The sequence below is a fragment of the Oncorhynchus mykiss genome, chromosome 23 (genome assembly GCF_013265735.2).
Source record: "Oncorhynchus mykiss isolate Arlee chromosome 23, USDA_OmykA_1.1, whole genome shotgun sequence".
NCBI classification, from domain to species: domain Eukaryota; kingdom Metazoa; phylum Chordata; class Actinopteri; order Salmoniformes; family Salmonidae; genus Oncorhynchus; species Oncorhynchus mykiss.
In genome coordinates, this window is record NC_048587.1 from 37,327,738 (window position 1) to 37,354,738 (window position 27,001).

At 40.3% G+C, this 27,001-nt stretch overlaps 1 protein-coding gene across 1 annotated transcript; it reads right to left on the bottom strand.

Moving 5' to 3' along the window:
- Nucleotides 1-11,529: 11,529 nt before the first annotated feature.
- Nucleotides 11,530-26,287, bottom strand: si:dkey-103j14.5 (isoaspartyl peptidase/L-asparaginase). Its single transcript, XM_021581453.2, is given in 7 exon segments — nt 11,530-12,060; nt 13,779-13,803; nt 13,806-13,899; nt 14,003-14,134; nt 17,436-17,599; nt 24,553-24,695; nt 26,101-26,287. Coding segments are annotated over 7 exon segments (951 nt in total). The 3' UTR covers nt 11,530-11,854.
- Between the last annotated feature and the right edge of the window lie 714 nt (nt 26,288-27,001).

Consider the following 27,001-nt stretch of genomic DNA (forward strand, 5'->3'; position numbering starts at 1 on the left):
AAGACTCAGAAAAAAATAATGATCAAATAATAGAAAATAACACCACCCTACTCAACTAATTAAATCTATTTACTCCTACCTCAGGCCAACAACCTGAAAGGATGGGACACCACCACTTAACACACCTTGTAACTCTTTTGATGTCAAGTCTCACACACCTAAATAAATAATATATAATAGAATAATATATATAGAATAATATATTAAATAATACCTCTCTGCAGTTGCCACCACAACCTCAAATTTGTGCGACTTACATTCCATCCCTGCAGTACAGTTGATAACTATTGCTATAAATGCTAAAAATCCAATCTTACTGAAACACATATCACTTGTTGGCCTATCCCTCTGTACTGGTACAGATACACTACTCACACCACTCTTCTCAGGATCCCTCCCCCTTGACCCATCTTCCTCTACTTTCTTTGATACCTCAGCATATGACAACTTCTGCACTACTCTAATCCTGGAAACCTCCACCTGCCTCTCTCGCTCGGGACATTTTTGATTAACACATTCCACTACTTTCTCCAATGCTACACATTCCTTTGACTCATGCCCTTCTGCACACTTCTCCCACCTAGGAACCTCCCTCCGACACACTGCTGCCACGTGCCCAAAAGCTTGACACCTGTAACAACGTAATCTATTCGGCACAAAAGCTTGTACAGGATAACTTACATATCCTGATATCACTTGGTCGGGCAAAGACTCAATATCAAAACTCAAAAGAACAGACAATGACTCTTCTGTTTCACCACTCACACCACCCTGTCTGCGTCGCACCAAACCACGAGCATCACAAACACCAGGAATCTTGCCCTTTAGTTGGGGAACCTTTACATTTACTGCTACCCCAGTACAAAACAAGGATGCTTCTAGACACCTTGATTGAATCCTCCTTTCCCACTGCCCAAATTAATCTCGTTGTCCAGAAAACGCAGTCCAATAAGAAATGCATTATTGGACCGGTCCTTGTCTTCTACTCCGGGGCGGCAGGGTAGCCTAGTAGTTAGGCCGTTGGACTAGTAACCGGAAGGTTGCAAATTCAAACCCCCAAGCTGACAAGGTACAAATCTGTCGTTCTGCCCCTGAACAGGCTAACCCACTGTTCCTAGGCCATCATTGAAAATAAGAATTTGTTCTTAACTGACTTGCCTAGTCAAATAAAATAAAAATTCTGCTACCATTTCTGTCAAGCCGTCTACGCATACAGTTTGACGCATACATTCGATTAATCCAATGTATGCAGAACACACTGCAACTGCCTCTGCATACGCAGTGTTCCATTGGAAAGGAATGTACCAAAGGCAATGACGCTGTTGGTGTGATCGAGGGGTCAAGGCTACTGCCAGAGGAGGCTCAATGCCGCGTTTTTGTGTTAGTCGGAACTATAGGAAACTCAAACATTTCCGACAAGAGATTAAAATAATTAATTTAAGTCAAAGGATTGTGTCAGCACACAGATTTGGTCTTTTTAAATGTGACTTTTGGGCCAGTGTCGATTCTCGCTAGACAAGGCAGCCAATAGTGGGTGCTAAATCTTCTAGGATTAATTGACATAGCCAGCCTTGAATACACACACTTGTGTTGACCGTGGACTGGCTCACATCTTCCATTCAGGCTGCAAAAGCATAATTTCCCTCCTTAACTAGCGTCAATGGTGTGTCGTCGGAAAGAAACTGGAAAAATATGTGCACTGTCTTAATAAAACACAATTTTCCACCACCATTTTAGGATTTTTTTGGACAACATAGGATGTTGCACACCGCGTTCAGCCAAGTGATGTTATTTCGTACATGCAGCTATGTTTTCTCTTTCATTCAGAAGTTTGTTTGCAACTGTTTTTGGTCACTTTATTGATGGATAGATTGAAGATGAATTGCTTTACTGACCTATATAGTCTGTCTGGTCTCATAGACTAGATGTAACTTAGTAAGCAAAAAGTTGGGACATTCAAATTGGATGATGTTAGATTTGGTTGGTTACATAATAAGACAGAAGAATACTTAAGGCAAAATCAAAAGGAGGGTGGTTGGTCAGGCGTAGAAAGTGAACGTCTAGCAACCTAAAGGTTGTGTGTTCAAATCTCTACATGAACAACTTTATAATTTCAGCTAATTAGCAACTTTGCAACTACTTACTACTTTTTAGCTACTTTGCACTTAGCATGATAGCTAACCTGTCTCCTAACCCTTAACCATTTTAGCTAACCCTTCCCCCAAACTTAACCTATCTCCTAACCTTAACCATAACCTTAAACCCTTACCCCTAGCCTAGCTAACGTTAGCCAGCAAGCTAACGTTAGCGTTAGCCACCTAGCTAATGTTAGCAACAACAAATTGGAATTTGTAACATATCCTACATTTAGGAAATGTGTAATATACTGTACGTTTTGCAAATATGTAACATTTGTATAAATTGCAACTCGTAACATACCATACTAAATGGATGATGGACATCCACAAATTAATACATGCCATACAAAACGTAACATATCATACTAAAAGGAGGGTTCCTATTTACATTCAGAATAATATGAAATGCTCGGAGACCAGTTTGACAAGGTATACCTACATAATATACAGTATCCGGCCACTGGAGGGCAACATAGGCAAGGAAATGTTATGGGTGAAGCAAAGCAGTGTAGGGCTTGCCATCATTGGATTCAGTAAATCATGAAAAAATACAAAAAATAACCCAATTTAAAGACAATCTAAATTAAATGCAATTTCCTGGCGCAGCAGGTGGGTAATTTTGAGGTGGGTAAGCTATGTTTAATTTCCTATTTCAATCTATCTACCAGTAGCTTATGAATTGAACACTGAGTGACAGGCTTAATATTGAATATTCATCATGTAATTTTCCATTAACATTTTAGATGCTTCAGTAAAAACAAATTTAATAACATGGCATTAGCAAAAGCTTGAAAGGAATGCCTCGTGATCTATACTAAACAGTCCCCTCTCTCCATCAAACATTGTAGGCCTACTTTGCATGTCGATGTGTGGCCTATTTTAATTGTATTTAAAAAAAAATAGGAGAACATAAAATCCTAAATGTATCCATCTCTGAGAAACCTAAGCAAACCATTTTCTACAGTAGATGTGGATTTGGCAGTGAGTATTTAGGCCTACAGCACTAAAAAGAGTATAAGAAAAAACACCACAAATGATTCTCTGGGATCATCGATCGGGTCCAATGCTGAAAAGGGCTTAAAAAAGGAGGGTGAACAAATCTTTCTCTGTAACTGTTGTTTGGTTGTTTTTGACCCACTTATGAATCCTGCAGTGGATTCTCGCTGTTCTTCGTTTAATAATGTACAATATGTTTGTCTGACTTTGTTCTCTCTTTTTTATGCCCACTAAGTTACAAAAGCATAATTATTATTTGTTAGGTTCTTGCTTTGATCCATGTGTCCTATCAGATGTGTTTGCTGATCTTAGAGGATGTTCTGTTCCCAAGTTAAGGCTTAAACTAGTCTGATTCAATGCCTCCAGATCAAACAGTACAACATGTTCCTTGGGGGTGAGTTCATAAGACACCATGGAGACAGACGTGGAGGGAAAATAGCTTTGTTTACAAATTATAATAATTGTTTTCTATCGTACTTTTGCCCCCTACAGGTGTTGCCTTTATGCAACAAAAAAAAAACATTTTCTTTTTTAAAAGCATTTACATGAACCAGACACGACTTTCTTATGGGGCCATCAAAGTCATACATTCTTATCACAGTTGCAGTTACTGTTGGCCAATAAAAGTATTCCAAGGTACGACAATTGATATATCCAATAAAAAGTTTACTTGAGAGTTCTGTAGATGTCATATAAGCAGAACTGATGTTCATTTCCAGAGGTTGTGATCATAATCTATTTACATTTTCTGGCGATACTACTGCAATAAGAGTCCAATACATTTTTTGGGCAATGATTAGGGGTATTTCAATGTAAATCTCTTACTGGATCAAATGAGAAATGATGGATCTGAGATGAATGTACACTGAACAAAAATATAAATGCAACATGCAACAATTTAAAATATTTTACTGAGTTACAGTTCATAGAAGGAAAGCAGTCAATGGAAATAAATTCATTAGGCCCTAATCTATGGATTTCACATGACTGGGCAGGGGTGCAGCCATGGGTGGGCAAAGGCCCACCCACTGGGGAGCCAGTCCCAGCCAATCAGAATTTGTTTTTACCCACAAAAGGGCTTTATTAAAGATGGAAATACTCCTCAGCACCCCACCTTCCCTCTTTGACAATCCGGCAGGTGAAGAAGTCGGATGTGGAGGTCCTGGGCTGGCGTGGTTACACGTGGCCTGTGGTTGTGAGGCCGGTTGGATGTACTGCCAAATTCTCAAAAACAACATTGGTAGAGAAATTGAAATTAAATCCTCTGGAAACAGCTCTGGTGGACATCCCTGCAGTCAGCATGCCACTTGTACGCTCCTTCAAAACTTGATACACCTGTGGCATTGTGTTGTGTGACTAAACTGCACATTTTAGAGTGGCCTTTGATTGTCCCCAGCACAAGATGCACCTGTGTAAAGATCATCCTATTTAATCCGCTTCTTAATATGTCACACCTGCCAGGTGGATGCATTATCTTGACAAAGCATAAAATACTTACTAACAGGGATGTAAACAAATTTGTGCACAACATTTGAGAGAAATAAGCTTTTTGTACATATGGAACATTTCTGGAATCTTTTATTTCAGCTCATGAAACATGAAACCAGTATTTTATATGTTGCGTTTATATTCTTGTTCAGTGTATATTTGATCGAAAGCCATATGAGATGACAATGGTCTTAAAAATACTGCCTTGAAGCGTTCATCATATTGGAGATAAGAAAAAAACAATCCTTGCAAATGGATTTTATGCCATAAAAAGAGACACTGGCGTGAAACAATGAATAACAACTCACTGGGGAAAAAACGTGTAATTTCAACAAACAAATAAACTTTTCATCAAATTGATGATTTGTAATACAATGTATCCGTTTTGATCAGAAGCAAAGAAGACATGCTAGACATGAAATAAACTTTCATTTAGAGGATTCCCTCTCTGGGTACAGACATCATTTGTGCCCAGAGTGGGAATCCTCAAAAGCATTCCACAGGGATGCTGGGCCATGTTATGTCTTGCCCATTCACCATCTGAATGGCACACATGCACAATCCATGTCTCAACTTTTTCTAGGCTTAAAAATATTTCTCTAACCTGTCTCCTCACCATCTACACTGACTGAAGTGGATTTAACAAGTGACATCAATAAGGGATGATAGCTTTCACCTGGTCAGTCTATGTCATGGAAAGAGCAGGTGTTCTTAATTTTTTGTAAACTCAGTGTATATCACCATACACAGAAAATGCTAATATTAATGTATAATGCACATGCTTTCAATCCATTGCAATAGTTGTTCTTAGTAACCTACAATTGAACAGTTTCAAGTTGGGATGTGAACAGAGACTCACAACAGCTCTCAGCCTTCCTTGGCAAGACATAAACAGTAAGTCAGGAAGAGATGATGGTTATGATATGGCAGCCCCTAGAGGGATAAAGATAGGTACGTTATCACACAAACACTATGCTTAGCTCTTCCACAACCTCAGGCCAGGCTCTCGGTGAGATTACTGATAAGCCTACAGTAGTCTGGGACCTCCTCTTCCTGCTTACATCTGTACCTTTATATTCCCCATCATTTGGCCAATTGGAACAATGAAAGCCTTTATTTATTTATTTACTGGCTCTGCACAGCTGCCCTGGGGAGCAGTAACAGCAGTGGTTGATATCACAGTCGGGAGAACGGTGGCCAAGTGCCTTGGAGACAGTAGCCATTGGGAGAGATAGGCATCAGTCACTAGGGGTGCAGGGATGGTTGGTCGACAGGGGAGGCAGACAGCAACACACAACGTTTGTTGTAGGCCTATTCTATTGTGGGCCTATTTTTCTTCCAAATTTGGTCTTTGAAGTGAATGGGTAGAGAATAATAATTGCAACGTCAGAACAGTTGATGAAATTAAATTTGTTCAGAGTATCTGACTGTCTTTGAAACCTTAAGATGAAACCTCATCAAAATGTTCTCAAAGCTGGGTCTTTAAAGTGCCCATTTCCAGTGGTGACACTTTTTGCAAAGAATATAAAGGCTACAGTATCTGGTGTACCATATTTCCACTATATTCCCAACTTATGAATAAAGTATATCTGAAGAAAGGTCTCATTCCGATGTGATCTGTTATGAGCAAAATTCTGAGTGCAAAGCTTTTTTTCTGCGAAAGAGACAGTATTTCTGCTCCATCATCACAAAATATTCCCAGCATAAGCTGATAAAAGACTGTCTGAGCGGAGAAACAAGAATAGCACTCGGCAATATGATCTCCAGTGACAGTGATGCACACTAGTCAGTTACTGGGCAACAACTGGTTGAATCAACATTGTTTCCACGTCATTTCAACCCCCAAAATCTATGTGATGATGTTGAATCAATGTGGAAAACTGATTGGATTCGCAAGAAGTCATCAACGTACGGCATTTTAGTCATTTTTTCATCCAATGACACACTGAAATTGTTTTGTTGATTTCATGTTGAATTCATGTGTCATTTTGGTTTGGCCAGGGTGTGACATTGGTGGCCATTCTAGTTTCTTTATTTCTATGTTTTCTGTTTCTATGTTTTGGCCGGGTATGGTTCTCAATCAGGGACAGCTGTCTATCATTGTCTCTGATTGGGAGTCATACTTAGGCAGCATGTTTTGCCACCTTAGTGGTGGGTGGTTGACTTTGTTAGTGGTCTGTAAAGCCCTAGTAAGCGGCACGGTCGGTTTTGTTGGTGACATTCTAAATAAAAAGAACTGGCTAGCTAGGCCACTCCAGGACCTTGAAATGCTTCTTACGAAGCCACTCCTTCGTTGCCCGGGCAGTGTGTTTGGGATCATTGTCATGCTGAAAGACCCAGCCACGTTTCATCTTCAATGCCCTTGCTGATGGAAGGAGGTTTTCACTCAAAATCTCACGATACATGGCCCCATTCATTATTTCCTTTACACGGATCAGTCGTCCTGGTCCCTTTGCAGAAAAACAGCCCCAAAGCATGATGTTTCCACCCCCATGCTTTACAGTAGGTATGGTGTTCTTTGGATGCAACTCTGCATTCTTTGTCCTCCAAACACGACGAGTTGAGTTTTTACCAAAAAGTTATATTTTGGTTTCATCTGACCATATGACATTCTCCCAATCTTCTTCTGGATCATCCAAATGCTCTCTAGGAAACTTCAGACGGACCTGGACATGTACTGGCTTAAGCAGGGGGACACGTCTGGCACTGCAGGATTTGAGTCCCTGGCGGCGTAGTGTGTTCCTGATGGTAGGCTTTGTTACTTTGGTCCCAGCTCTCTGCAGGTCATTCACTAGGTCCCCCCGTGTGGTTCTGGGATTTTTGCTCACTGTTCTTGTGATCATTTTGACCCCACGGGGTGAGATCTTGCGTGGAGCCCCAGATCGAGGGAGATTATCAGTGGTCTTGTATGTCTTCCATGTCCTAATAATTGCTCCCACAGTTGATTTCTTCAAACCAAGCTGCTTACCTATTGCAGATTCAGTCTTCCCAGCCTGGTGCAGGTCTACAATTTTGTTTCTGGTGTCCTTTGACAGCTCTTTGGTCTTGGCCATAGTGGAGATTGGAGTGTGACTGTTTGAGGTTGTGGACAGGTGTATTTTATACTGATAACAAGTTTAAACAGGTGCCATTAATACAGGTAACGAGTGGAGGACAGAGGAGCTTCTTAAAGAAGTTATAGGTCTGTGAGAGCCAGAAATCTTGCTTGTTTGTAGGTGACCAAATACTTATTTTCCACCTTAATTTGCAAATAAATGTATTAAAAATCCTACAATGTGATTTCATTTTTTTTCTCATTTTGTCGGTCATAGTTGAAGTATACATATGATGAAAATTACCTCATCTTTTTAAGTGGGAGAACTTGCACAATTGGTGGCTGACTAAATACTTTTTTGCCCAACTGTACACTTAGGTTGGAGTCATTAAAACTCGATCAACCACTCCACAAATGTCTTGTTAACAAACTATAGTTTTGGCAAGTCGGTTAAGACATCTACTTTGTGCATGGCACAAGGAATTTTTCCAACAATTGTTTACAAACAGATTATTTCACTTATAATTCACTGTATCACAATTCCAGGGGGTCAGAAGTTTACATACACTAAGTTGACTGTGCCTTTAAACAGCTTGGAAAATTCCAGAAAATGATGTCATGGCTTTAGAAGCTTCTGATGGATTTCAAGGCCTACCTTCAAACTCCGTGCCTCTTTGCTTGACATCATTGGAAAATCAAAAGAAATCAGCCAAGACCTCAGAAAAAAAATTGTGGACCTCCACAAGTCTGGTTCATCCTTGGGAGCAATTCCAAACGCCTAAAGATACCACGTTCATCTGTACAAACAATAATGGGACCATGCAGCCGTCATACCGCTCAGGAAGGAGACGTGTTCTCTCTCTCCTAGAGATGAACGTACTTTGGCGTGAAAAGTGCAAATCAATCCCAGAACAACAGCAAAAGACTTAGTGAAGATGCTGGAGGAAACAGGTACAAAAGTATTTATATCCACAGTAAAACGAGTCCTATATCGACATAACCTGAAAGGCCGCTCAGCAAGGAAGAAGCCACTGCTCCAAAACCGCCATTAAAAAAAGCCAGACTACGGTTTGCAACTGCACATGGGGACAAAGATTGTACTTTTTGGAGAAATATCCTCTAGTCTGATGAAACAAAAATAGAACTGTTTGGCCATAATGACCATCGTTATGTTTGGAGGACAAAGGGGGAGGCTTGCAAGCCGAAGAACACCATCCCAACTGTGAAGCACGGGGGTGGGAGCATCATGTTATGGGGGTGCTTTGCTGCAGTAGGGACTGATGCACTTCACAAAATAGATGGCATCATGAGGGAGGACAATTATGTGGATATATAGCAGCAACATCTCAAGACATCAGTGAGGAAGTTAAAGCTTGGTGGGAAATGGGTCTTCCAAATGGACAATGACCCCAAGCATACTTCCAAAGTTGTGGCAAAATGGCTTAAGGACAACAAAGTCAAGGTATTGGAGTGGCTATCCCAAAGCCCTGACCACAATCCTATAGAAAGGTTGTGGCCAGAACTGAAAAAGCATGTGTGAGCAAGGAGGCCTACAAACCTGACTCAGTTACACCAGCTCTGTCAGGAGGAATGGGACAAAATTCACCCAACTTATTGTGGGAAGCTTGTGGAAGGCTACCCAAAACGTTTGACCCAAGATAAACAATTTAAAGGCAATTCTACCAAATACTGATTGAGTGTATGTAAACTTCTGACCCACTGGGAGTGTGATTAAAGAAATAAAAGCTGAAATAAATAATTCTCTACTATTATTCTGACATTACACATACTTAAAATAAAGTGGTGATCCTAACAGACCTAAGACATGGAATTTTTGCTAGGATTAAATGTCAGGAATTGTGAGAAATTGAGTTTAAATGTATTTGGCTAAGGTGCATGTAAACTTCCGACTTAAACCGTAGTGCTTCAGTTAGCACCTCGAATACAGTATGGATTTTACATTGATAATACGTTACAGGAATAGGTATTTGTAACCTGTGAAGTTTCTGAAACTGTTTTTAGTTCTTGTATTTTTGTTAAACTATGGATGAATAAATTATGTTAATTTAACCTTCCAATTTAGCAATAAGTCTGTATGAAATGAAATAGTTACTTGCGAACCATCGGTCACACACTTTGCTTCAGACATGGAACCTCTTTAAGCTAGGGGGCAGTATTTTGATGTTTGGATGAAAAACATGCCAAAGTAAACTGCCTATTTCTCAGGCCCAGAAGCTAGAATATGCATATAATTGGCAGATTAGGATAGAAAACACTCTAAAGTTTCCAAAACGGTCAAAATATTGTCTGTGAGTATAACAGAACTGATATTGCAGGCGAAAACCTGAGGAAAATCCATCCAGGAAGTGCTGTTTTTCTGAAACTACTAATTTCCATTGCAAGCCTATCCTCCATTTAAAGGGATATCAACCATATTCCTTTCATATGGCTTCCACAAGGTGTGAACAGTCTTTAGACATAGTTTCAGGCTTTTATTCCGAAAAATGAGCGAAAATGATCACATCGCATCAGTGGATAGCCAGATGTCCTCAGATTTGTGCTTGCGCGCGCCTGGAGCGAGACCTTTTCTTTCTCTCTTCTATTGAAAAGGCTACCGTCGGGTTGAAATATTATCGATTATTTGATTGATTATGAAAAACATTTGACATATTTCTATGAACTTTACGGATACTATTTGGAATTTTCGTCTGCCTGTCGTGACCGCACGAGCCTGTGGATATCTTTTTTTTTTTTATTATAATTTTTTTTTTACCCCTTTTTCTCCCCAATTTCGTGGCATCCAATTATTGTAGTAGCTACTATCTTGTCTCATCGCTACAACTCCCGTACGGGCTCGGGAGAGACAAAGGTTGAAAGTCATGCGTCCTCCGATACACAACCCAGCCAGCCGTACTGCTTCTTAACACAGCGCGCATCCAACCCGGAAGCCAGCCGCACCAATGTGTCGGAGGCTACACCGTGCACCTGGCAACCTTGGTTAGCGCGCACTGCGCCCGGCCCGCCACAGGAGTCGCTGGTGCGCGATGAGACAAGGACATCCCCACCGACCAAGCCCTCCCTAACCCGGACGACCCTAGGCCAATTGTGCGTCGCCCCACGGACCTCCCGGTCGCGGCCGGTTACGACAGAGCCTGGGCGCGAACCCAGGGACTCTGATGGCACAGCTGGCGCTGCAGTACAGCGCCCTTAACCACTGTGCCACCCGGGAGGCCCGAGCCTGTGGATTTCTGAACAAAACGCGCCAACCAAATGGAGGTTTTTGGATATATAGAGAATCTTTATCGACCAAAACAAACATTTATTGTGTAACTGGGAGTCTCGTGAGTGCAAACATATGAAGATCATCAAAGGTAAGCGATTAATTTTATTGCTTTTCTGACTTTCGTGACCAATCTACTTTGCTGCTAGCTGTTTGTAATGTTTTGTCGGCTGAGAGCTATCCTCACATAATCGCATGGTTTATTTCACCGTAAAGCCTTTTTTAAATCTGACACGCCAGGTGGATTAACAATAAATTAAGCTGTGTTTTGGTATATTGCACTTGTGATTTCATGAAAATGAAGCTGCCATGAGGGAAACCAAGGCTAATTAATTCCCTGTATCCTGACATGAAGGAATGACGAGTCTGGGCTCATGTGTAGGATCTTTTTCCTTTCCTCACAGAGTTATTGTAATGGTCACGTCACAATTAAATCATTAGCTAGATATAGAGACCAATATAAATGAAATACCAAAAAGGCCTTTGATGTTTGGTAGGTTTCTGATAAATCAGTTATGAATTACTAGCATCATTGTATTGCTCAATAATTGATAATATTGATGAGAGAAAGTAATTTATTTAAAATTGCTTTAATTAAATTTTTTTTTTCCTCAGGTTTTAATTATTACAAAAACATCCATAATCCATTAAACATTTATAAATCATGACATTTACATAGAAAATTAAACCATTTTAAAACTCTCAAACTGACCAAGCTTTTATCAAATATATTCTGTGATAAAATGCCACAACATTTTGAAAACACAAACACATATGGATTTCTCTGGTCCTTTAAATTCTCTTGCCAACAAAATTCCAGTGAGTAGGCTCCATATGTCAATCTGGCACTGTGTTCCGCAATAACACTTTTTAAAATCTATGTATCCCCCCTCCCCCAACAAAATACAGAATAAGCTGTTATTGTCTTAGTGTCTCTTTGAACTCTTCTTTTGGGTTCAAACCATACCACAGAACCTCTCTCTCCACTGCTGCCCAGGCCATTCGCTCTGTGGTGAACTTGGCTGCCCACTCCCCTGTCCGGGAAACTAATATAGCTCCTCCTCCCTGTACCCGATCACCCATGTAACGCAAAGAGACCTCTACAGCCTCAGGAGCACGTTTACCTGTTTAAATAGGAAACAAAGTGAGGGTTGGTCCCACATGCATACAGACTGAATTACTACTATAGGGACCTATCAAAACCATAGGACATTGCGGGCCCAGTCATATTTAACATTCACATCAATTGAAATGAAACATAAGCCAGCCTGACAACTCTTGTCAAAACACATTGTTATTATAAACAAGTCACTGCAATGATAATAAAAGGTGCGAGGTCATTTGTCAGTGGGGGGAAATCATTTTAGGATCTAGGCTACTTCTAAAGCAACCAGGAAAACATTTTCTAATTCAAAGCCTAAAGAAAGGAACGGCACAGTAGCTGTGGGCAGTGCAGCCATTTAACGAAGCAGAAGAAACCTCTCACAAAGACAGAGCAGACAGAGCAGCCGTTCTTCCCATTTCCCTGTGTCATTACCAGAGGACAATGTAACCAACACTGGCCCCGCTGACCCTTCTACAGACGTTGCCTCATTATCAGCCCACTGCAGCCCCACTCTGCTCAGTCACCTCTTTCTACTGCTTGCCAATTAAAAATGATTGGCAGTGGCAATGTCAAAACGTCACAATGTTTGCACCCACTGAGCATGGCCACACGTAAGCTGATGTTAGTGTAAATGTGCAACTACCTGTGAGCAACAAAAAAAAATCAGATCTATGTAACGCTACCGTGGCTATGCACAACAACCAATGTCATTAAGGAAAGAAAGCACTGCTTGAAAACAAAACATCATGGAGAATAGTTTGAGAGTACTTAGATGCATCTACTGTCTCTGTGTCAGAGGTCCCATTGCTACATACCAGAATTGGTGTAAAAGGATGTGAAAAAGGGGATGTGAAAAAGAGGCAAAGTCACTTGCAGGATCCAATCCAGATGGGACTCTGTTGTTCTGATTCAAATTCAAACAGGGTTTCAGCCGTGTGAGCCGATAGGCTGTTATTATTCACTTTTAGCATAGATTGAATACTGTTAGTCTATTTTAGAGATTTTATCTGAAATCTTAGAGCTGTCAGGTAGAAGTAGGAACCATACATACAATGATACATCAACTTGTCTCTTGCATCGGTAGATCTAATTGTTCTAAAGTTTCCCAGGGCCTCTGAACATTCTGTTTCTCCAAGAGGAGGTGCTAATTAGATATTTAAATGACAAAATTACTTTAATTAACGGAAGCTATTACAGAGAGGAGAATGTAACCCAGTCTCATTAACTATTCATTTAACTATTCCTATTGTATCATGTTTGTATTTGACAGTGCATTAGTTTCAAACACCTCTCTATATCCAATCTGACACTGAACTGTGTTTGCATCTGAGTTTTTGGTTATAGAATCATTCGATTTCCTAATGCAAAGACCTGGCACATCCATCATGACATACTGTCTGGCCTGGGGAAGACAACCAGATTGTCTGACACTTTCCTAATTAAATTGCCAAAGTTAAGTGGGCCAATTATGTTGGTGGAAAATATTTTGGCACATAATCGATCCGATCCACCAGGCCTTTCATTAACCAGACCCAACAATTAAGAGGTTGATATTCCAGACGCAGGATTATTCTTATTGGCAATCAAAACAATCATCAATATGGGCAATTTATCAAACGCCTACTTTCACATATCAAATTGTAGATATATTACATTCAATAATAAGATAACTGTGACTATGATACCCAAGTGACTTTGTGAATATTTACAAAGTGATTCCGATTAGGCTTACATTACCTTGCTCTAGGTGGGTTAGGGTTAGGGTTAGAGTCTGGCTAGGGTGACTTTCAGGATGGACTCTCCATGGCAAGTACAGGATACTGCACCACTCAGGTTGTCTGCATACCCACCAGACCCTTATTTACCAGAGACAAGAGAAGGTCAATAAAACTTCAAATCAACATACATAAACTGTTCAGATTAATCCAGTTCAATTACGGCATGAAAGAGGATAGGTTAATAAACAGCTACTTACCTATTACCTATGATCTCCTACTCTGCCCACCATTTTGTTTCTTATTCCTCCAGTGGAAGTTGCACATGCAACATTACCAGAACAGTCTACAGCAACAGCTCCAACAGTATCGTGGCCCCTACATGGAGAAAGAGCTACAGTATATTCTGCAGGTGATAACAGAGCACATAGTATAAAGCTATTTGTGGAAACTCTCCAAAAAAATCTGAGAATCTATCAAAACAGATAAACAATAGGGTTGACATTATGGTCAATTTAGTTTGTACCTCAATTTCTCCAAACCTCACAATGTCCTTTCACAAAATGAGAAAGAACATTGATGGTTCTGTACACGCAGAGGGAACAGCAATAGTCAGTTTTTTCCCTACAAATGTGCGGTGCAATTTCAGTTTTGACAAGGTAAATGCTCGCTGTGACAGAGGGAGCATTTAAATAAATACTTCCTTCGAAAAACTGCCCTTCAGAAAGCCTTTCTGCATATGTCCTATCATCAACTGCCTGTATACAATGACAGGAAAGAGAAGATAAACATTCAAAGTGGTCCTGTATCTTGCCTACTGTATTTGTGCTGCATATCCAGAAATATACTGGAATACATTAAGATGATTTCTGGGGAATAAATGTTGAAACGCTTGTTGATAAACACATTTTGTGACAACAATGATACAACTGAGTATCCAAAACAAGTGTAAAAACCACACACTAGTAGGTGACTGACCTTGACTTGACAATTTATTTTAGATTTTTAATTGCAAGGTGCATAAATGAACACCATGTTTCCTGTGTAGATAGAACGTGTTGATCGTCCGTGCACCTTGAAATGAAAAATAAGAACTATTGTCCATGGTATATTGGAGGCGAAGGTGCAGGAGAGCAGAGTATAATGAACAGGCGCACTTTTAATAAAGTTCCAAAAACGAGTGCACTACATAAATCAAACGCCCTCAAAAAACGGAACATAAAAGTAAAGCGCGTAAACTAACACCACATAACATAAAACAATTACACACAAAACATGATGGGAAACAGAGGGTTAAATACAAGTAGATTGATTGGGGGAATGAAAACCAGGTGTGTATGGAAACAAGACAAAACAAATGGATATATGATAAATGGAGCGGCGATGGCTAGAAAGCCGGTGACGTCGATCGCCGAACGCCGCCAGAACAAGGAGAGGAGCCGACTTCGGTGGAAGTCGTGACAACTATATTGAAGTCAAGGTCGTCGTTTACTAGTATTCAGTTTTTATACTTGTTCTGGATACTAGTTCCTGGCAAAATCAACACCTTGAACTAAATACAATACTTCAGGGTTTTCTCTTTCTTTGTTTCAATGAAACTAAAATACTCAACACAGACAGCATTGTATGTAAGACATGCAGGTATATGGGTAAGTGATATAGGTCAAGGGCAAAACAAATAACATCCAAACTAATGTTTTAGCTAGTAAAGTGGTTTACCACCACTTTAAAAGGAATATTTGTGAGAACCAGTTAGGGAAGATTCCTGATGGCTGACATCAATCACATTTGACAGGTGGCTGATTGCGCCATTACATCACTACTGATAGCTGGATCTGGCTCAAGGTTTCAGGTGAAAACAGAAAGTGTTTGTCTCTATTCTCAAACTCCTGTAAGTGAAGAGCAGTTTTGTGGTGAATCTTTAAATGTATATATATTCTGGGAATCCTCAGGGAAGATTGATGTCTTTATCTAACATGTTACTCTATGGGATCAATTCTACTTTTTAAATCACCACCAAGCCATTATTCTGGTAGTACCTTAGGAGATATAAAACTTCAATAATCTAAGACATGCAATGTCTTGTGACCTCAGTGAAAAGTGCAAGAATAATTTATACAAAGTGAAATCTGATCCTCAGGGGCCATATAGCCAGCTGAGGTGTAAATGTAACTAATATAATGTCCCTGTGGGCCCTAAAAGACACAGCTAATTGCCATTGTAGTTGAATACAGCCGTGGAGCATACGAATAACCTCGCCAACTTCTGTCAGCAGCACACACCTAGCTGTGCGCTATCATCTCCACGCTACTGATGTTATATACTGACCAGGGTCAATTCGACTGGGCAAAGGGTCTCGGCATAATCGCCTTAAATGAAGTCCGAGAGTAAATTAGTTCCAAGGGCTCTGTATTAAAACACATAAAGAGCCAATGCATTGGACTTGAACACCAGGACACCATGAATTAGGAAGCAGAGGGTGAGGCAGAGAGAGGAAAGGCTGTAGCTTAGCCAACTGTCACTCAGCACTTCCAGACAGCCTACTATTTGTTCTACTTCTTCCCACCGGGCTTGGGGTTGTCGGAGTTAAGGTGTCCACATGCTTCCCATCCAAAACAGATGTACAAGCGTGTATTATTATGAACGTGTGAATTGGAAATTTGTTTTTTTGCATAAGCCAACTCCGCCTGAGACACCCTCGGAGAGTGGGTTCACGGCAAACCCCAGGCTATGTGTCTCACAATTTCCCAATAGAGTCTAGTCTAGTGCTTCCACTATGTCATGCAGATCAGAAATTGCTGGGCTGCCAGAGTTACTCTACAGATAACTACAGACCTTGAGAAATGGTGAGAAAGGGAAAATTAGCGAAGTAGTGAGTGTCTGACCAGACAATCTCCTTTGGAGAGATGAGAAGGCTGTGTTGCAGGTGTATTCTTATCCTTCTATTCAGACACATTTACACACTCACACACACACACCACAGAAAACACTGCACAATTACTTTATCTAACTTTGTCAGCTTTGAATTATCAATATCTCGGCTTTCTACTTGCAGACTAGCTTAAGGCCATTACATTCCCAGCTTCGTCTTTCTTTCTCTCCCCTCTCTTTGTTCTCCTATCTCTCATACAGTAAAAAGCTTATCATTTGGGGTTGTTCAACAATGACACCACTTTGCAGTGTTGCTGAGTTTCTTAGCTCTGACATGTCACTCAATGGGAATGGAAGCCTTCTCCAAAATTACCACACCGTAACTGTCAGATCATCTATCACACAGCCTGCCGCTGCTTCTGTCACATTCAGCCTGCCTCACAGAATGCTTCCCCTACTGTGTCAACTTGTCTCGTTCCTTGGCAGTGTGCAGCGATGGAACAGCTGTCTCTATAGAGGGAGAATTCATTTCATAGGATTTCTGGGTGGTTGTTGCACATCTCTCCAGCGCTTCGCTGCATGGCAGGCTTAATGCCTCGGTGATGTCGTTTTCATCTGCTGTAATGACTTTGCGGTCTTCAGGAGGATGAAAAGCCTATTTAACATACTGTAATGTGAATATAACTTGTCAGAAAGGCAGGTTATAATTTAGTCTGACTTTATGGTATTTCTTACGTTGGTGTTACAGAATAGTTGCAAACTATATGTCCAAGCCAAGGTATAACAAATGAATGGAGATTCGTCTTACCATTGAGAGTTGAAGAGATCCTTCACTTCAACAGCATAATACTTGGCTTTCTCCCTCTCCGTTCTCTCACATTCTGTCACCAGGGCGTTTGTAGGGACTGCAGGTATGCCAACGCTTTCAGCAAACATGTTTGCACCTCTGTCTGTCAACATGATGTGGTCGGTCTGAGTGCATCCCGATGACAGCAAGCATAGGGGATAAAAAGGAAAAACAGAAAATTTAAATCAATGCAGTTTAGGTTTGTTTTTTGAACATTAGACCGTAATAATGTTACATGTGTTACCAGTATTGAATTGTGTGCAAAAAAATGAAAATAAAATGGTAATAATCTAACTGGGAATTTTTCCCCTCTTCTGAAGAAATTAGTAATCCCAGGCACTATATAGCAGTGAGTTAGTTGTCATCCATTATGCTAAATCGACATTTCCCTCAGAGCAAATCTATTAGCCCCTGGTTATGTAGCATCACGGCCCATTTAAGCCTATCAGCAAGCCTGGCTCACAAACCTGGCAGGTAACCTTGACCTGCCTGTTATGTCCCATAACACTATCCATAGCATCTGAGCCACATCTGATCTTAAATCCATACCTGTTGTGTGAATGCCATGAGTCTCACACCTTCCCCTGAAACAAAACCGTGATGGGCCTTCATTCATCCAAAGTGCAATTCCGTCTTGTTCAATCTAATATTTATCAGCCTTTATCATGGTATTTCCACCTATATAGCTGACATGAGATTTCTATGGACAACAAGAAGGAAAGCGATACAGTTCATTTCTTTGTGATAATGGGGAGGAGGATGTTGATACACTTCTGGGGGGATGGAATTGGTTGTAATACTGATACTATTTTAATATTTTAATCTTTAGCCAGGAAATTAGGGATATCTGTCTTCAGTGTTTAGCCACTTGCTGCACCTAACAAAAGAGTGTGATTTACTCTTTACGTTCTATTGAAATTATGAAAAGATGTACATGTTTCTGGAGCCACACTTCTAACCAAAGAGGCCAAAAGGTCTCTGTGCTGTAATCACTCTATTTCTTTCTGCACCTCTCCTTTCTCTCACTACTACTCTTTTCATTTCCGGCAATGGAGGGAATGTGAATGTCACACGTTTCTAGAGAGCAACTAAAACTGCTAAAGTTTTTCTAAGCTCATACATAGCCCATTTGTAAATAGCCCATCCAACTACCTCATCCCCATACTGTATTCATTTATTTATCTTGCTCCTTTGCACCCCTGTATTTCTACTTGCACATTCATCTTCTGCACATCAATCACTTTATTGTCTAATTGGTATTTTGTAATTTACTTCGCCACCATGGCCTATTTATTGCCTTACCTCCCTTATCTTACCTCATCTGCACACACTGTATATATATTTTCTTCAACTCTATTATTGACTGTATGTTTTGTTTATTCCATGTGTAACTCTGTGTTGTTGTATGTGTCGAACTGCTCTGCTTTATTCTTGGCCAGGTCGCAGTTTTAAATGAGAACTGGTTCTCAACTTGCCGACCTGGCTAAATAAAGGTGAAATAATTCAAATAAAAAAGACATAGTTACCTGACAAAATAATGGAAACACCTGAGTAAAGAAACACCTGAGTAAATGAGGGATACAAAGTATTTTTAAAGCAGGTGCTTTCACACAGGTGTGTTTCCTGGGTTAATTAAGCAATTAACATCCCATCATGCTTACAGTCAAATATAAAAATGCTGGGCAGGCCATTATTTTGGCTACCATGGCTATGCCCCCATAGGTGGACAATGCCCCCATCCACAGGGCACCAAGTGGTCACTGAATGGTTTGATGAGCATGAAAACGATGTAAACCATATACCATGGCCGTCTCAGTCACCAGTCTCAACCGAATTGAACACTTATGGGAGATTCTGGAGCGGGACCCGACACCGTGTTTTCCACCACCATCAACAAAACACAAAATGATGGAATTTGTCTTGGAAGAATGGTGTCGCATCCCTCCAATAGAGAGACACTTGTAGAATCTATGCCAAGACGCATTGAAGCTGTTCTGGCCCAATACCCTTTTAAGACACATTTAACACATTTAATTCTTCATTTTGGCAGTTACCTGTACATTCTCAACTGTTCTAAATGTAGAACGGTCTTTTGTCCTGTGTGTACTGTAATGGGAGACAGGAGAACACCATTAGAAACTTTTAAATATTAAAATGGTTATTCATGTAATTTCTCTCTGTCAGGCCAGGTGCACTCTAGATAACAGGAAGGAACACAGGGCCAGTGAAGCTTGATCGCTGCATTGATCATGCCCTGATGAATTTTTAATAACAAGCTGTTAAACAGATCAGAGCAGGACTATGGTCTTTCAGGGTGGTGACAGGAGCCCAAGATCATCCATTCTCTCAGACATTTGGCCACTATTTTGTGTTCCCTGAGTGACAAGGTGAAGTTTCACCATGTTTTTTTAGGTTCCATGATGAAAGATTTGTTAGTATCTAATCTTTAAATTGGTAGGGTAATGCAGTAGAAAACCAGCACACTGAGAATATAAATCCATGCAGAAAAAAGGGGTAAACTAGGATGGTTGGAATCTCGCCGGTATAAACACATAGTTCTTTGAATTGTCAGGCTAGCTAATAATGCACTGATTTGTTGGATAAAACTAGGAGACAAAAAGCCTGTTATTTTTGTCTGGGCTTGCCTAACTTCAGAGACTCCGAAGATTGTATTCTTTACAATGGCTATTCAGAAAACAAAATTGTAGCAATATCGCTGTGTGGTTATGTTTCAAAGAGTCTAGAAGGGGATTCATGACTTCAAATGTGTATCTCCGCAGCAGCTGAGCAGACTTCACCAGAGGAAATGAGAAGAATCTGTATCCCAAACAATTCATTATAAACCCTGTCAGTTATTTTGATGGAAGGTGTCAGGCAAATTAATAAATCATGGAAGATGTTATGTTAATACGATACGCTGTCAGTCTTTTGCAACAGGCCTTCATCTTAGTGGTGTTTCCCATCCATTTTCAGATAGCATCTGGAGTGAGGTATTAGTTGACAGCATTACAAGATTACCAAGTAGCCAAGTGAGAACAGAGATGCCTCCCGCCCTACACATTCTACCTGTTAATAACCTCCTAGCTGTTAGATCAAATAGTTCTGTTCATTCTGTTCTGTGACATCTGAAACGGACAGCGTCACTCCATAATCTCATCACTTTCAGTGCTACATCACATAATAGATCTGCATGTTTCAATGAGTTACTCCTTAATGTCCCTTGTGAGTAAATCATATATTCAAACTATAATTCTCATCACCTGAAAGGATCGAGATTAAAATCAATCAAAAACCAGCCTCCATTGATTATCCTTTGATTTCTGCTAAAAGGAAATGGTCAAGTTTTGAAGGATGGCAATAACCATGTGTAGAGAAGTCAATTCAATGACATCTCTTACACAAGAGCCCAGATACACAGTAGATTCTGTATAGCCCCCTATAGCTATCTTTATCATTGCATTCAAACCAAATTCCTTCGTAAATAATCAGCCTTCAAGTTATAATTTTCAGGGACTTGACTTTTATAGCAAAGTACTCAGTTGAATTGCAACCGTAAAACAGGAGAGCTAACAGAACTCACACTCAAAATTGTATCAATGACAACCATATCAGTTACTATCCAAATTCATCCAGATGTAATGGTTCTTCACCTTTCAGTAAGCTGTTTTATCATGTAATTTATCAATTATTCACAATGTCTAGCTCTGGTAAATCTGTGTGCCTGATCAATGTGATTCATCTGGGGCGGCAGGTGGTGGTTAGAACTAGGTAGCCTAGTGGTTAGCGCGTTGGACTAGTAACCGAAAGCTTGCAAGATCAAATCCCCAAGCTGACAAGGTAAAAAAGGTCTTGAGCTCTCTGGAGCAGGTTTTCATCAAGGGTCTCTCTGTGGCCTCCCGGGTGACGCAGTGGTCTAAGGCACTGCATCGCAGTGCTAGCTGTGCCACCAGAGATTCTGGGTTCGAGCCTAGGCTCTGTCGCAGCCGGCTGCGACCGGGTGGCCCATGGGGCAGCGCACAATTGTCTCATTGCGCCCTGCTGTGGTGGCCCTGCTGTGGTGGCCCTATATTCGGTCATTGAGTGGCCCAGCCAGAGCCCAGACTAGAGGTCGAACGTTATGGGGTCTGAATACTTTCCTACACTTTGCACTTTCAGCAGCTCAGGAGTGAAGTGCTATATTCGGTTAGCAGAATAAAAGCCCTTTAGTACTGGAAAAGAGGCACAAAAGGTAGTAAAAGGGTGACACAAACAAAAGTGGGATATTTCTAAAGACGGTTAATTAACCTGGCACCTAGTGCTGAGCAATTTAACCAACATTTTCATTCCATTTTTCATTCTTAAACAACTAATTGGCCAACATTGGTTAAATTATTTGAACTTAATGAGCACATTGTGCAGTTTCTGTTGAGATAAATCATAGGGAACTGTAGTTTCCTACAGGCCAATATTCTACATAGTTTAGGGCAGAAAACATGGTTAACTACAATGACCATAATCCATTGCGCGCCTACTTGTCCGGTCTTGTGTGTTTCTTTTACGCCTGTTACATTAGGTTAGTGTGGGGAAGACAAGGAGAAAAAGAGAAAAGACAGAAGAATGCATGATGAGAGAAGTTGCTTCACGAGGTATCTCTACCTGAATATAAGGTTGAAAGTTTACATACACTTAGGTTGGAGTCATTAAAACTCGTTTTTCAACCACTCCACAAATTTCTTGTTAACAAACTATAGTCTTGGTAAGTCAGTTAAGACATCCACTTTGTGCATGACACAAGTAACTTTTCCAAAAATTGCTTACAGACAGATTATTTCACTTCTAATTCACTGTATCACAATTCCAGTGGGTCAGAAGTTTACATATACTAAGTTGACCGTGCCTTTAAACAGCTTGGAAAATTCCAGAAAATTATGTCATGGCTTTAGAAGCTTCTGATAGGCTAATTGACATAATTTGAGTCAATTGGAGGTGTGCCTGTGGATGAATTTCAAGGCCTACCTTAAAACTCAGTGCCTCTTTGCTTGACATCATGGGAAACTCAAAAGAAACCAAAAGAAAAATTGTAGACCTCCACAAGTCTGGTTCATCCTTCAGAGCAATTTCCAAACGCCTGAAAGTACCACGTTCATCTGTACAAACAATAGTATGCAAGTATTAACACCATGGGACCACGTAGCCATCATACCGCTCAGGAAGGAGACACGTTCTGTCTCCTAGAGATGAACACACTTTGGTTCGAAAAGTGCAAATAAATCCCAGAACAACAACAAAGCACATTGTGAAGATGCTGGAGGAAACAGGTACAAAAGTATCTATATCCACAGTAAAACAAGTCCTATATCGACATAACCTGAAAGGCCGCTCAGCAAGGAAGAAGCCACTGCTCCAAAACCGCCATAAAAAAAGCCAGACGGTTTGCAACTGCACATGGGGACAAATATCGTACTTTTTGGGGAAATGTCCTCTGGTCTGATGAAACAAAAATAGAACTGTTTGGCCATAATGACCATCGTTATGTTTGGAGGAAAAAGGGGGAGGCTTGCAAGCTGAAGAACACCATCCCAACCTTGAAGCATGGGGGTGGCAACTTCATGTTGTGGGGGTGCTTTGCTGCAGGAGGGACTGATGCACTTCACAAAATAGATGGTATCATGAGGGAGGAAAATTATGTGGATATATTGAAGCAACATCTCAAGACATGTTAAAGCTTGGTTGCAAATGGGAACGTGTTCTCAGTCAACTTACCTGGTAAAATAACAAATAAATAAAATGCAAATGAGAACGTGCTCTCAGTCAACTTACCTGGTAAAATAACAAATAAATAAAATGGGTCTTCCAATTGGACAATGACCCCAAGCATACTTCCAAAGTTGTGGCAAAATGGCTTAAGGACAACATAGTCAAGGTATTGGAGTGGCCATCACAAAGCCCTGACCTTAATCTTATAGAAAATTTGTGGGCAGAACTGAAGAATCGTGTGCGAGCAAGGAGGCCTACAAACCTGACTCAGTTACACCAGCTCTGTCAGGAGGAATGGGACAAAATTCACCAAACTTATTGTGGGAAGCTTGTGCAAAGCTACCCGAAACGTTTGACCCAAGTTAAACAATTTAATGGCAATTCTATCAAACACTAATTGAGTGTATGTAAACTTCTGACCCACTGGGAATGTGATGAAATAAATAAAGCTGAAATAGATCATTCTCTGCTATTTTTCTGACTTCAACTGTACATAATCTAAGTGATTGATAGTTGGTATTCAGGTGTCGTAAAATAATGCATTATTTAGGGAAATGGAAAAGGTGATACCTAGATTCAACTGAAATGTGTCTTCAGTATTTAACCCAAACCCTCTGAATCAGAGAGGTGCAGAGGGCTGCCTTAATCCACATCCACGTCATCGGCGCCAGGGGAACAGTGGGCTAACTGCCTTGCTCTGGTGCTGAACAACAGATTTTTACCTCGTCAGTTCGGGGATTCAATCCAGCAACCTTTCGGTTACAGGCCCAAAGCTCCTGTCCGCCAAGCTTTGGGGAAGCTATTTTATCAGACAGTATAGGCAGCAGCTTTATAGAGATGAGATGATGACTTGGAATTAAATAATAAAGTCATCAAATATAACAATTGTAATATACACAACATCTGAGATATTTTACTAAAGTAAAGTAACGTGAATAAATGAAGGACAATAAGGTATAAGCAGTAATGGGCAGTCACTGCCATTATGATATTCTTATTAATTGTTGTATTCTGTGTTACAGCATTCAAACCACATAATGCATAGTGCATTTATTGCAAAAAATAAAACCCGAAATGGAAAACAGTATTTTTTTTACATTTTCATAATCGAAACGAATACAAACCAACCTCAAAAAGCACTAATCGCAACAGGACGAAGAGGGAACAAAATCCACCATTTCATAGTATTCTTCCAAACCAAAAAGGATGATTGACCCGGGCTACAGCCTGATCAATACTGTACCCAGCGTTCCTTCTCTTCTAGGAGACGTAACCAGCATGCATTGTTTAGTTGAGATAAGAAAGAGGAAATAAGAAAAGATTGGACAAAGAGAAAGATAACCTTTTCCATCACAGCACGGGCCAGTGACACAGGGTTGGCGATGTTCTTCACCGAAGACACAGCTCCAGCAGCTAGAGTCCTTCCATCCATAATGATGGAGTCCAGCTCCACTTCTCCATTAGTATTCAGTACTGCTCCATGACCTGAAATGAAATGGTGGGTCACATTCATCAGGGGTCAGGCTCTCTCAGACCATGACTAAAGGAAAGAGTTGGTCAAGAGTTTGTCATTCAACCCCAAAATAAATAGTTTTTTTTTTGCCATTTCTTACTTCAGACAAATTGAAAATCTCTTGATATTTGTGGCAGCGTAGTTGCATATTTTGAAACACTTTCTTCTTCCTAACAGTGTGTTGATAGAAAAGTTTATCAATGTCAATGGAGTACAAAGAGCTGCCTATTGCTGTGTAATAACACAATATCAGGTCTCTTCACTACACCCAGAGGTCATTGTAACTTGCAGTCTTTCCCCCCAAAGTGAGATTGCATTAGTCGCCTATTGATTAGACCTTGCTCCTGAGTGCCAACTGCTTCAGTGTATACAATTATCCTGTGATGAAGTGCTGATTTCGCTCCAATGCCTTAAAGAGGATCTGGCATTTCACCTAACGTGGCAGTTAGCCATCACAAACTAGATGGGTCCCGATAAGCTGAGTGTGTTAATGAAGTGTCTTGTGCTTCCCTATGGTTTGGTGTAATCCGATGATTGCTCCAAACCGTTCAATGCCATTAGACTGATCGTTAAGTAGACTCCTTACGCCTTGATCACACAGATCATAGCGCAAAATAGTACGCAGCATCATCTGGATATGCATGCAACAAAAATTAATCATTTACCTTCTGCTACCATTTCTATCATAGCCGTCTACACATACGTTCGATAAATCCAACGTATCCACCACACAGAACGCACTGCAACTGCCTCAGCAACACAATGCTGCAAGGCAAACACAGCATTCCATTGGAAATGAATGTACTTCTGGTGTACCAAAATGTAACGATGCTGTCAGAGTGATCGAGGTGTCAGAAGTACAAAAGGAAATACAGTGGAATGTGAGAGAGATGACATGTGTTACATGGAACTTATCACATGTCATGATACCCTTCTCATTTGAATACTACCATATTCTACCTTTGGAAATTACATCAGAAAATGGGAAAATATTCAGGCCCACTTTGAAAAATGCTTAAGATTATAAAGTTAAATAGGGTCAGTGGATAGTGTTTTAAATGTGGCATTAGCTGAAATCAAACTTAATTGAATTATTGATTTAAAAAAATCATGAGCAGCTCTCACTAAAATGCATCTGAATATGAGACCAGAGATAATTCACTATCGCAAATGGAGTTTACAAGCTATATAATTGAAGCCTAAAGTAAACGTTTATGTTGAACCAATTGTAAAACATTTACATTTAATTTGAATGAAATTTGAACTCATTTCGATCTCTGCAAAAAATATGAAATTATCTATGATATGTTTCAATAGAGAACTATCACCATTGGAAATACAATTCAAATCACCACACCAGCAGCACAGGGAAAGTACCTGCATCAAAGGTTGGGTTATCTTCTAAGGCCCTAACAGCTAGCTCAACAGCATCCAATGCACTGCCTCCTCTCTTCATAGCCAGAAAGCCTGCAGTAGCTGTTGACTTCACCCCATTCACTGATGCCTTAGCCATATCATCCGGGATGGCCCATGCACCGCCATGCACAACTATTACTGGCTTCATCTTCAGGTCTCACAAAGCCTACAAAAACAAATCACTCTTGACAAAAATGTCAGAAGAATGTCCTGAGTAAACGATTAATACTTGTGTATTTTCACCTACAGTATAGGCTACTGTAAAATTACATATTTCTGCTCCAAGTTGTGCGTGTCTATTGATTACATTACTTTGGTTGATATATATATATATATATAGCCTATGGCTATTTTCAGCGCCACATCTTTTAGGTTTAGACTGCACCTACAATATTTCCATCAGAATGCACTGGTATGGCATATATTGTTATATTGCCTACTGTCTTCACAATGCAATGCACATTTAATCTCTTTGAAGGCACCCTTCAACAATTGAGTGCATAGGCCTATTTGTAGCTAAAATGTCACTTTCGCAAGAGAGCAATATACCTATTAGGCTAGCAGTCAAATTGTTTTCCCTCAGCAGGAAAACGTGATCAAGTAACGTTAGCTAGGCAAAATAACACCGGCGCTACAGGAAACCCTCAATCCAATCAACGCATATTTATGAGAGGTGTTAAAAATTCAAACTTCTCTCAGTAGCCTACTTTATATGACGTGATTTTCAATACACTACAATTTCGTTTAAAAAGTATTACACATAGAAGCAGGAAAAACTCGGGAAGTAGCGTAGCACTCACTTCAATAGCTCTAGAATGAAAACTTTTCAATCGGAAGTCTACGTCGCATTTTCACAACGTGA